Source organism: Porites lutea, chromosome 4 (assembly GCF_958299795.1).
Source record: "Porites lutea chromosome 4, jaPorLute2.1, whole genome shotgun sequence".
Lineage (NCBI taxonomy): Eukaryota > Metazoa > Cnidaria > Anthozoa > Scleractinia > Poritidae > Porites > Porites lutea.
Genome location: NC_133204.1, coordinates 31,539,867 through 31,552,549, shown reverse-complemented (window position 1 = coordinate 31,552,549; position 12,683 = coordinate 31,539,867). Strand labels below are relative to the sequence as shown.

The window sequence follows — 12,683 nt, the reverse complement described above, 5'->3', positions numbered from 1 at the left end:
TTATGTGCTATTGGTAGTTTAGGCTTTAATCGGTGTATTTGCTCTTAAGAATTCTAAGCGTATTCAATCTAAGGACCAAGAGCTATTTTAATACGTAGTCAATTGCGGGACTTCTGTTTAAAAAGCTAAAAAGAGTTCTCCCAGATGGACTTAGTGTTGCGTTAGTGCTTCGACTTCAAGGTAGAGAACGCCATTTCCGCTTTGCCTGAATCAATGATACTTCTCTTGGGAGCTGTGGAATTAAAAAGAACATTTATTCTTAGACTTTTGTATACTACTTCGCGATGGTAAAGCGTTGTGTGATGTGCCATATCAAACTGCTTTTTTGCAGACAAAAAATGTCGCCAAACTACTAAATTAGACTTTTGTACTCAGCAACAGTGAGATGACTAAGATGGCATATCGACCTGACCTACTCTTAACCAGATGAATAATAATAATAGTGACAACAACAACAATAATAATAATACTAGTAATAATAAATAAATAAATAAATAAATAAATAAATCTACAGAATACTGTGATATGTTACAAATATATGTAACCACTAAATTAGATTTATGTACTCCGCAATGGTGAAGTGAATAAAATGTCACATCGGAGTCAAACCTGCTCTACTGCGGGCGAAAAAGCAAAATTCTATATCTAAAAAAGTTCGTTGATATCATGAAAGAACTAAATGTCAATCAAAATTTAACCATCTTGCTAGATTGCCTATTCGTAATTTAATGGGAAAGGATTAAGAGTGCATTTGATGAAGTTTTAGTAGGGAGCTTAAAGCAATCACGACCACGATGGAAGTAAAAACGTAACTAAGTATGCCGAATTTGTGTCCTCTCAAATTTTATCTTCTTTATTTAGCGTCTGGTAAAAAAAGCTGCTATCTTCAGAAATAAAGACCGAGAAAGAAAAAAATTCGTCGCCGCTCGTTCACGTCCTCCGTAAAACGTCGCGTTAAGAAGTTAAAAAAAGTGCCAACAAGTGTGATGCACGTGCAGAGTTGTTGCTTTTTCACACATAAAACCATTTCTTTTTTGACGTTCTGGCTGCCCGCGTCTTCGTTGCAGCTGCTTAAGTTCCTTATTGATTGGAATCCGAGTACGAACCCGCCCCTAAACCTCTCTCCACAAAGGTCCCCTTGAAAAGATAGCGCGAAGGGAACGTCGAGAAGGGAGAAGGGAGAAGAAAAATCTCTTCTATGCACTCGTTATTGATGTAACAGAGGTATTTCATAAGTTGTCACGTGACTGAATATCTGCCTCTGAGGATCTCTTTATAAAGAGGAGATAGGCATGGGAGGTGGTTTGATGAGACCCACTACACTTACCTGTTAGCCTCTTTTTCCTACACTTTGCAGCACACGACTCGTAAAGGAAACCCGCTATTAACAGCGTGACAAAGGTTGTCAACATTGCGTGAAATGCAGTCCAAAATCCAGGCGAGTTTCCATCCAGTAAATTCACAACACTGTCTTCGTCTTCATCTGATATTTGACGGCTCTTGGTTTCGGTCTAAAGGGGAGGTTGAGATGAAAACAAAACCTATGTTTAATATCTTTCCCTTAAACCTAATCAATGCTCGTAAGTCTTAAGGCTTCGAAACCGCGTATTTTGAACAAATCCGTGAATGCAGTATGTTAGTGTGTCTCCTCAGTCTTTTCTTTTCACTCAGGCTCACTCCAGCCGTTCTATTTTGCCACTATTTGCCTTGAACTTGACCAACACAAAAATATGCTAGTTTAGCAGATAAGGGGAGTGAATACCACCCAGTCCGGCGGTCCAAAAGGTTCCCCTCACATTTTTCAAAACCACCTCAAGCCATGCACTAGTGGGATCATACAGGAGATGGTTACCCCTGCTACATATTATTATTATTATTATTATTATTACTTCCTTAAACGCATTTTGGCAAAGTTTATTCTCAGAGTACAGGAGCCCAACAGCCTGTTTCTATGGCTACGAGATATGACGTAATAGGTGGCATGACGTCAAGCCATCCAAATCAAATCATCGCTTGTATAACATATTTTTCGTACTAACGTTGCGGGAGCCAATCAAAACACGCGCAGATTGATATCCATTGATTTCGAAAGCCTTATCTGACTTCAGACGCAAAGACTGAACCTGAATATGTAAATGCCTAAACTCTTTGATCTTATCAAGATTTTAGTCGACAAATTTTTCCATGACATTTCAAATCACGAATCACCAAAGGCGGGAAATTTGCTGTTTGTTCTAGCTTTTAAAGCTCTGTTAAGTAGCATAGTTGACGAAATAACTCCTCCTCGCTTTTAAATACCATATATATTAGCCCACTGATTTGAGTCGATGTTAATTACACATGACTTACATGTAATGCTTGCGTGTGTCGAAGGATAATTTTTTTGATGTCTCGCTGTCGATATTTAAACAAACCCCTGAGACAATCAGAAAGGAACTCAAAATCTGGTCTTCCAAATGCAAATCCGATTGAGCGCTGAGAAGTAAAAAACATGGTGACTGCTAACCGAGAGTCTCCCACTTTGTCCATATAGTAAGAAGCTGTGTAGATGTCCGCCAAGATTCCCTCTACCTCTTCTTTTACCACGAGTGCATCGTACATTTCGTAAAAGCTGGTATAATCTGCAGCATAGGAAATAACTAAGCGTTCATGAGTCAGGTTGCATTCCAATTAAATTAAATACCAGAAATGTGCTGTTAATCCCTCTACGCTGGAATGCGGTGCGAGTGTAGCGAAGCGAAGATGGCGCCCGGCAGAAGATCAACAATAGGCCCTTTGCAGGTAGCCATTTACGTGGTACAAACCGCCGTGTTGGCCGGAGAGCAAAAGTCGCACTGGGACAAGACAAACAAAAAGCATACATAATTTTAATTGGTAATTTCCTTTGCTTTTCTTGTCCCAGTAAGGAAGGCTTTTGCTTTCCAGCATGACGGTTTTGCACCACGTGAATGGCTAGCTGCAAAGGGTGTATTGGTAGTTGACGCTCTTCTTGAATTTAATTTAAGTTCCGTTTACTTGGTCAGGCGATTTAAGCAACCTTGAGGACTTTTGTCTGGTAGCCCTGTAGATTACCCCCTTTAATTTGCATCTAGTCTGAGATGGTAGATGTTTTTATCCCAATTTCGGCGACAAAATCCTTGGGTTCTACCATCTAATGAAACCTGCGAGGGGCAGAACTTTTGCGTGGAATTATAGATGTCTTAGGATCTTGCAAAAAGGTTTTTAGAATTTTTTTTTCAAATATTCTTAACTGGCCATTTTTAAAGGGTACGATTTGATCATCTGACGATAAACGTAATAATCTACAAGTGTTGTTTATTTCTCACTTTAGAGTAATTTTTTTTTATCAATGCACCGATACGTATAACAACGTCTCTACCGAACCTATTCAGACTGGGCGTTTTTTGCCACCTGCGACCCCGGGGAGAGCTTCTGATTTCCCCCGCCTATAACTTCAAACCGCTCATTCTACGGCCACCAAAATTACACTGAATAACTTACTCATTATTTCCAACGTCTGGGCAAAGCTTGATTGACGCAATGACTAAATTTGTCGTCATTATGTTGTCATATTGCTGAATTTATTGCCAGGATTCAATTTTCCCTCAAAGTAGCGGTAAAGTGAAAAATTTAAAAAAAGGAACTGGAACCATCCACAACCACCCACCATCTCGTGGATTCCCGCCATTTTGAATTAATTAAATTTATTCAAGTTTTACTTAAAACTCCTAAAAGAATCGAGATAGCCGTAAAAGAAACTCTGACCTGTGTATAAAAAGATGCTTAGGAAGCAAAAAATCTGTAAGTCATGAAATTTCTAGAACACTGTTGAAAATTCGGTGAACTTAGCATCTGCGAACATCTGCAATTTGGTCTTTTTGAATTCCCTTTTTTTTTTCAAATCAGTTCATTAAAAATCCTGGATTACATTTATTAATAGTTATAATAAATTTGTTAAAATGACGCAAAGCTAAGTGTGATACAATAAATAGACTGAAGTCAAACTTTTAATTGCAGAACAAAAGCACAATTTTGAAAGATATGGCTGTCAAAACTCGATTCCATGGTAATGTCAATGATGGCGTACACGTCACAATATTCCCAGATAAATTTTGGATAAAGTCGATAAGTTTGGCGGTCATAGCTTGCACGGTTTTGAAAACTATTTAACATTTTAGTAGGGGGGAGAAGGGGACTCAAAAGACCCAAAAGACAAGGGTTAATGACTTTTACCTTTGACGTTGGCAGCCTGCTTTAAAGCCTCCTCGTATGCATGACTGTCTTCCAATACTGCAACCTGGGTGAGCTTCAAAAGTTAGCTTAGTATCTTAACATTACTGAACTCAAGGAAGCCTTGTGAGATATAGAGCACAATAGTGGATGTGCATTAGATAGTTTCCAAGATGACAAGAGAGAATGATTACCGATGATTAACAGTTCTTGATGTTGAGGGATATTTTAAAAGAGGTTTCAAAGACATGATAGGACAATTTACTTCCTGAGAGGTTTCTATTAAGGATTTACGCACGTCACGCCAATAAATTTATTTGCTGCTTTGTTGGCATTTATAACGTTAAGAACCTTTCCGTTATTTTCTTTGGAGGCAACAGTTAACCCTATTCAGACCAGGGGGGTTCGCGAAAAAAGTTGAATAACTTCAAAAATCGTTCAACCAGTGACCACAAAACTTATCGAATTTTTCTAGAAATTACCTTTGGAACATTTTAAAGTAGTTGTGACGTCACAATAGCAAGCAAGTTTTGGCATCCACGTTTTTTCAAAATTTGCAGATTTTTTTTCTTTAAAATGGGTTGTAAATCTAACTTTACCGATGCAATTATTATATTACACTTAAATTAGCGTTATTTTATCAAAGTTATTGTCACTGTTGAGGAAATCCAAGGTTTTTGTGACTAGTTTGAGAAAAAACATGAGTTAATACGACCAAATGCCAGAGATGGTAAGTTTAATTTTCAACAGTGCTTAGTTAACTCGAAATTGCACATTTTGCAGTTTTTTTTGCTTCCTAGGCATACTTTTACACTCAGATCAAGTTTTCTCTTAAACATTCCTCGATTTATATGGGTTTTAAGCAAAATGGAATACATTTAAATCGTAAGTCGAAATGGCGGATCCAAGATGGCGGATGCTTCCAGTTCCTTTTTTTTTTGGTATAAATGACGTCATCATGACATAACTGCTTTTGTTAAAGGTTATTTATATTTTAGCCAACTTCTTGACTTTATTTAAGACCTTACTCTTTAAGTATTTTTCCGGCCTTATGTGTACTTCGAGGGAAATTTGGATTCTGCCTATAAATTCAACAATATCACGTCATAATGACGTCAGATTACACTATTGTGTTGACCAAGTTATCCCCAAACGTTGCAATGATGAGTACGTTGTTCTGTGTAATTTTGGTGGGTATAGCACGAGCGGTTTTGAGATTCTGCCCCCCCCCCCCCCCCCCTCCCCCCACTTGGGTCGCGGGAAGCGAAAAAAAGCACGGTCTGAATAGGGTTAGATGTAAATAACAAGGATGAAAATACATTCTGAAAAATTCATTGTTATACATGAATTTAAAAAAAAGAAAGAAAAATTTAATTGCCTAGAATTGTATGTAGGTTAATGCATCGTTCGAATCGAATCCTGTTAAATACTTTGAGGTGTCAAGATTTAGCCTTTTCGAAATTTGCCTAATTACATTTCATGACTGCAGATATTATTTTCATATTTAATTTAACTACTGCTGCTCTGCCAAACATTAACCTAAAGGCCTTTGGAGTGCGCGCGCTTTCTTGTGATGATGGCGATGATGTAGCCAGCATAGCTCGCGGTTTTAGCAGGCAAGTGTTGTTAGTTTATTCGGTGGTAGAGCCCCTAGAGGATTGGGAGCCAATCAAATTTTGAGCCCGCGCATAACAACAGAGACCTTCAGATTCGAGGACAAAAACGACTACGAGTACGAGATTTGATTTAAAGTTTTTTTTCGCGCATTGTCAAAAAACAGACACGCTAGAAAGCTTTATTGCACTTTTTTTCAGGAGAAAAGTTAGCAGTGTTATCTTTTTATTAAGGAGGTTAAGCTCTCTTCTGATTGCAAAATGATAAGACTTCTAATTTGTTGACTTGTTTCCGCCACTACAACATTCTCGCTAAGACTCGTAGTGGAATGACGACGCCTGTATCACGTTTTCCCGCCAAAATGACGCTGGTTTACGCTCAAGCACCAATTAGTACAATCTCGTACTCGTAGTCGTCCTTGTCTTAGAGTCTAAAGGTTTCTAATCCTGCCAGCTACACAGGCTAGTGATGATGATGCTGACCTTCACTCCCAGCAGAGAATTACGATGTAGCATGGATGATGACGTCAAAGCACTTGTGAAAGTGGCGGTGAAAAACGAGCAAAGAACAAGGCCGGTAAGAATCCACAGGATGCCAAACAAACGTGCAGGCGGTGACTTTGGAGTCCTATCACCATACCTGTATCCAGAAAGGAACTCTCTTAAGGTGGAATTACACTGTCGCGAAATTTTTACACGAGTACGCTCGTTTATATTACTGGGTACATGAAACAGAGGTCATGTATGGAAGGTCGCGCGTAAACGTAAGAGTTGAACGTTGCTTATTTTTCACGCTTACGTGCGCCCTTTCAAAGATCGCCTCTCTTATATTTTCGCACGTAAATTCTAAGCGCGTACAGCGTAATTCAAAACTACGTACCATTGGAAATACACCTTAGATCAAACGTTAAGTATTGCTTACACGATACTGGTTTTGATAAAAATTTCCAAACGCCTCATGAAAATTGGATCTATAACGCAATATAAACTCAAAAACATAACATTATCGGTAAAATGGACTGTTCCTGGACTGTCTAAATTCCTACAAAAACACACTTCAAAAAACAGTTTAAACCATTACTTTTATTGTAGCTTTTTATTTTTGGTTGCGATTTTCCCCTTACCCTTTCGTATTTCGTTCCGCTTACGTTCAGTTATTATTTCTGACTATCGGAAGTAAACAACGGACTATCCGTGGTAGTACTTTCAATAAACCAATTTTAAGCATGTTGAGTTTGGACATGCCTAAAGGTGCAATTACGGACCAGTAAGCCGGATCTGGATTTATATAACACATAAGCAGTTGGTCATAGCGATAGTCGAGAAATTACACGACTTAAATGAAGCCAGGCATCGTGCTTAACTATTCTCACCCAACTGTTGTCATGCTCACGAAAGACCACCAAATTCCTTCCATCACGCCTCGTGTGAAAGAGCCTGGAAAGTGATCAGGATTTTTAGATGTATCCTGGAAGTTAAAGTAAATAATATGAATAAAATTTAAAGAACCCTTTATTTACAGAAAATGTCAAATGAAACATTTTTCCAATGAATCAAGCTTTTCACAGTGTACAATTTGGAAGAAAATTAAAATTTTTCAGTTTGCTTCCTAACTACAGTAGGACCCCGGTAACTCGAATTCGGATAATTCGAACTCCCCGCTAAATCGAACTACCTACCTTTCAGTCACTTCTACTGGGATAACTCGAATTCCTCACTAAATCGAACTAAATTTCGTTTCCCTTCATCAAAATTTCACTGAAATTTACCCCGATAACTCGAATTCTGGTTCTTGCAACTCAGCACGATTGCCATCTCTACAGCGCTTCTTGCCATGCAATCATAAAACACCCAAAACTAACCCTACACAATTTGTTTTAAACAAGAACGCGCTAACAGCGGCATTCCGTCTCACTTGCTTCGAGATTAGATCGAGAAATGAGGAGGCGATCAATTCTACACGAAACAGGATTTACTCGCTAAAGACTTCCTACTTCATCGACGTCGATACTTTTTACTTGTCTCCGAATTGATTTAATACGCGTGTTAGCGACGACCGGAAATACGTCTGCGGTCGCAGGCTATACGCCTGTATAAATACACGAAAATTCAAGGGCCTCGATTCCAGAGAAATTACATCATTGCCAGGGACCAAAAAAGTAATTCCTTGCGAAGCGAGGTATATAATCTCGTCGCGCGCGAAGCGCGCGTGTATCACTCAAGCATCGCAAGGCCAGTGTGATTTCCTCTTGGCTATAAATCTATCGAGTTTGGTTGGTGTCCGCCTTGACGTCATCCAGTAGTGACGTCAAAGTGCACTATGGGTTTCCAGACAACCGATTGCCATCGACGACAAAGCTCTGGGTTTTCTTCTTGAAGACGGGTTTTTTCATCTGTGAATTATAACAATGTTTCAATCGGTGAGTCACCACCCAATATCTCAGGTAAATAAAACAGAGCAGCAAACTCAACGACGGTGGATTCAACAAGTGGCTGGAAATCCTCGCTGGGAAAGATTTAAAAGCAAAACTCCGCAAGAGCGAGGACGTCGACTTTGAATTCAGCGCCAGTAACGGCACATCGAAGCCAAACACTGTCAACTAGAGACAGAGGTTATACAGCGACCAAGAATATGTAAAGAGTTGACAACAAAATACTACAGTTACACTGCAAAAGAAGCCGACGAAGAGAGGGAACACCGACTGCCGACGTTTCAGTATTCGGTCAATAGAATGCACAAGGAGAGGCAAGTTTGCAGGCAAAATTATCTTCTTCGATGCAACGATAGGAAGCAAGAATTACACCATCTGTAAAATCGACACGAGGAGTATCTTTGCAACGGACTGAGGACAGCCGATCAGCCTTTTCACCGTTTTACAGTAAGCTTTATAATTTACAATGAACAGTTTACAACACCGATAATGTGTGACACGTAGGGAAGCGTTACATTTGGTAAACAAAATCCTTAATGGGCAAAATTTTTCATTTATTAAAAGCTTACAATTTTCATTCAATTTCCTTCACAAGTAAGATAAATATACGTATAGCAGCCTTGTATACATAAACGCAGCTGTGTCTTTTAAGTCAAACATGACAAAAAAATTTTTATTGCTGGCCCCCTGTATTTTTGTTCCTATATTATTCGAAACTAACATAGTATTTCGGATATCCTCAGAATATTAGTGTGTGACATATTCGTGGTCGCTGTATGACCTCTGTCTCCCACCCCTTATGGGCTACCCCCGAGCTTCGCGAGGTTTCTGCGATACACGTATTTCTAGTTTACATGGAACGTCATTTCAATCATCGCCGAAAATAAACCGTATGCTCATCACAAGGCCATTTGCATACAATGAAAGTTTACAACACCCGATCATCGCAGTTTTGCTAATTAAGAATTTTTTTCCGACTACTCAGTAGTGTTCACTTGTTCCAAAGTAATCAACGCTTTCAAGCGATAGAATTCGTGGACCGGCACGTTTCGGAAAAGCTCTAAATTTAATCTTTCCTAAACATGCGTGGCTTCGATCACGCAACGAGTCTGAGTCCCAGCCTCCAAGGTCTCCGCACGGAACGCCTGGCACAATTACCCCCTATTTGTGGATAAAATACGACGAAAACGATGATAAAGAAATGAAATGTCTTATCAAAACTAAATGATGAAGAAGTAGCTTCTTCTAAAAAACATAGCCAATTCAAGACTAGAGTGCAAAAACCATATCGTATTTCAGACCAAAATGGTCGAAATTAATTGATACTTTATTTCAGACCAAAACGGCTAAAAAAAACATACCCTTTGGCGCCGCACATACCTATATAGCCTATATAAGGGAGGTACCCCCCGGGGCGAAAAATGCATTGCAGATTATGAGTCTCGCTGCTTACGCAAGCGAGATTAATCAGTGCAACGAACAGATCACGCATTTGCAGTCATTCAATTCGCTGTATTATCATAAAAATGCCTAAACGTGTTGCAATTTCTAATGAGTCACTTAATTTGCACTCTGCTGTATATTGATGAGCTGAAATACAAGTTAACTATAAAACATGGTAAATTGAAGATTCAATCTGTTTTTCGTGTCCCTTCAGAGTTCGAGTTACCGGGGTTCTACTGTATTGCATTAAAATACAACTTCATCTTTAAAGGGTTCTTAATTTACGCGAAAAACAGTAAAAGGAACTTGGTAAAGACAAGAGTGTTCTTAACCATGTCATTACTGAAACGTAAGGCTCCCCATCCTTTCGTGATAGCTTGTCAGCTAGGTTTTTCAGAACTAACATTCAGCTCCCATTCCGCGATTCGTACCAAAAACCAGAGAAGTAAAATTCCCCATTTTCCCGTCAAGGACACGCTGTTGACACGCTCTTCCGGTTCCCTTGTTTTTTAAAGATTGTAGCAGTTTGCTTGTTTTGGCTTTGGAGCTAACATGCGTTCCTCGGGCATCGGACAGTATTTATATTAGTAACGAAAGAAGTCTGTTTGGAAAACATATAATCTATAAGTTCTTGCAAAAGCCTGTCTAATACCAATTTAGTCGATTTTTTTTTTTTTCAGATGAACGAGTTTTGTTCTGGGTAGGAGCAATATCAGTCTGAAGGCGATGCATTTGGGAAATATTGAAGATTGGGGGAAGAGAATAAAAAGAAATATTGTAAATAAAAAAAAGAGAGAGAGAGAGAGAGAGAGAGGGAGGAAGTACCATGACAAAATTGTTATTTAAAAAGGTCGTTCGATAAGTTTAAACATTACGATTCCCAGATGAACAAAAGGTGCTCTTAAGTACTAGCTGAAATTAAGGAAACAATATAATCGTTTTTTTCAGCGCATATAAGTTTTCAGGTTTTATTCTAGTATTGATTTAACAGGTGCAATGGAAAATATGCGTTTTTAAACGCACCTAAACTTAAACGAACCAAGCGGCGCCGACTAGTCGACAGTGTTCGTTTTCATACGCTTGAAAACCGTTTGTGACCCAGTCGTTAATTATAAATAGCGGAGAACGATATTGGTTTCGTATCAGTATTCAGTTCGGTGAAAAAAGCAATATTTTAGCTTAACTTAGAATCACGATTCTCAGTTTCTGCGCATTTCTCTCAAGATGTCAATACGAAAAGGCTTAAAAAAGGAACTCTTGGTTGAAGCCGTTCACCCCTTGGCTCAGTTAGCTCACTGTAATCAACGCGTTTTATTGGTTTCTTTTTTCAAATTAACCTTTTAAGGATGCCCCCATATTGGTGGCTAAATCTAAAGCTTACTCTAGGAAACCAGTCTAACTTCTTTAACCGGTAATACTTGTCAATTTAAATTTTAAAGGTACCTCTTTAAGGGCCACGATAATCGATTTAAATTCCTAATCCTTAGATGCGGAAGTCGGCGAACTGAAAGCTTCGGCTAAATCCAGAATAATTGGTTTCATCTCTTAGAATGACTTCTTTTTAATTTCTGTCGCTTTAGATTTTCGTCTCTGCAACATAAACCATGATTATAACCAAAGATCCTGTTGTGAAAAACAGTTTTACAATCGGCTAAGGAACTAAAGAGATCTACCTCACGTGTCTCGTCAAATTTGTTTCCCCAACAATCCATGATTTGCAAATTTAATACCTAATCTATAGAATAACCGATTTTGACAAGTCCTCCATCCACTATTACAATACAAGATAAAAGACTCCAAAGGGGCTTTTCTCTCCATATTACCACCATAAATTAACATATTTACCTTCCGTTTACCGAAGTAAATAAAATCTCTCTGGATCATTTTTTCAGTTATCAAAATTATGCACACTTACCAGTCCCCAGATTAAAATCCCAGCAAATCCTGCCAAAAGTAAGGTTAAAATAATAACAGGCCAGGTATCTTTCATGGCTTGTAAGACGCGCTTTCGTAAATGTTTTAGTGTTTGCTGTTTATCCACTATGAAAACAACACCTGGCGATTTCAAGACCTCCACGTACGTGTGCCCTCCGTAAGAACCATCTCCGCTTCCTTGCACAGGTAGCGCCAGATCAGCTTCGTTTTTCACAATGGTTTTATCAAGCTGTTGGAGATTACCAGCTTTTTTCGTGAAGTTGATTTTAGTAATGGGTATTCCAACGCAAATCTGAAGTCCCTTCGACACAATTTCCTGAAAGATGCCTGTCACTCTGAAGCCAGTCGCATTGCCATCGTCGTCTTTGTTTTCCTGTTTACTTTCTTGGTTAATACCACTGTTATCGTTCGTTGCGTTCATCGCTTCTCCTGGCTGTGACGAGTTATAGCTAGTTATGTTTTCGCTCTTTTCTAATGGTTCTTCGTCAAACAGGACATAAGGCGGGTTTTCCATCCAAGAGATAACTACTGAGTCTGGTGGTGGTAAACTGAACTCTCCACGTAAACCAGGATAGGGTGGGATTGGTGGAGTACTGTTAGCTTGCAGTTCATTCAAAGGAGTCACACCAAGGAAGTCTATCTGGAACGCAGCCGAAAAGCTAGCCTGCGAAGCGCAGACGCATTTCCGGTCGTCGCTTCTCTCCCTCCGAAAAATAGCGTCTGCGAACCCGAGCGACAAAACGATTTCCGTGACGTAAAACATTTTTAGCCAATCGCGGTTTAGCTCTTAAAATCAAGGAACTAACTCGCGAGACTTCTCGCAGGATCGTGCGCGATGGATATGTTTTCAAGTCGAAATTGAAAGGACGACGCGGCTTCTGTATAGCCGGCCTTTTTTCTCAGAACGACGCGTTTACGAAAGTTAATTTGCCAGGATTGTGGGACTGATTGACGAAATAAGTATCAAGAGGATTCATATCGAAGAAAAGATTAGAGGACATTTTTCATCTATTTGCCTACGGAGTCAATG

The 12,683-nt window shown here is 39.2% G+C and overlaps 2 protein-coding genes across 2 annotated transcripts in view; both read right to left on the bottom strand.

Annotated features, from left to right (window-relative positions):
* Positions 1-161: 161 nt before the first annotated feature.
* Positions 162-12,192, bottom strand: LOC140934530 (uncharacterized). Its single transcript, XM_073384138.1, has 7 exons — positions 11,634-12,192; positions 7,217-7,311; positions 6,327-6,483; positions 4,234-4,297; positions 2,350-2,621; positions 1,328-1,511; positions 162-232 (listed from the first exon to the last, which is right to left on the bottom strand). The coding sequence occupies exons 1-7, from the start codon at positions 12,165-12,167 to the stop codon at positions 162-164; spliced, it is 1,377 nt and encodes a 458-aa protein (XP_073240239.1). The 5' UTR covers positions 12,168-12,192.
* LOC140935402 (uncharacterized) overlaps positions 7,226-12,683 on the bottom strand; it is a 49,085-nt gene continuing 43,627 nt past the window's right edge. The window contains exon 12 of the mRNA XM_073384954.1: positions 7,226-7,280. The gene's annotated coding sequence lies outside the window, so the exon portion shown is untranslated. The remainder of the gene's footprint in view (positions 7,281-12,683) is intronic.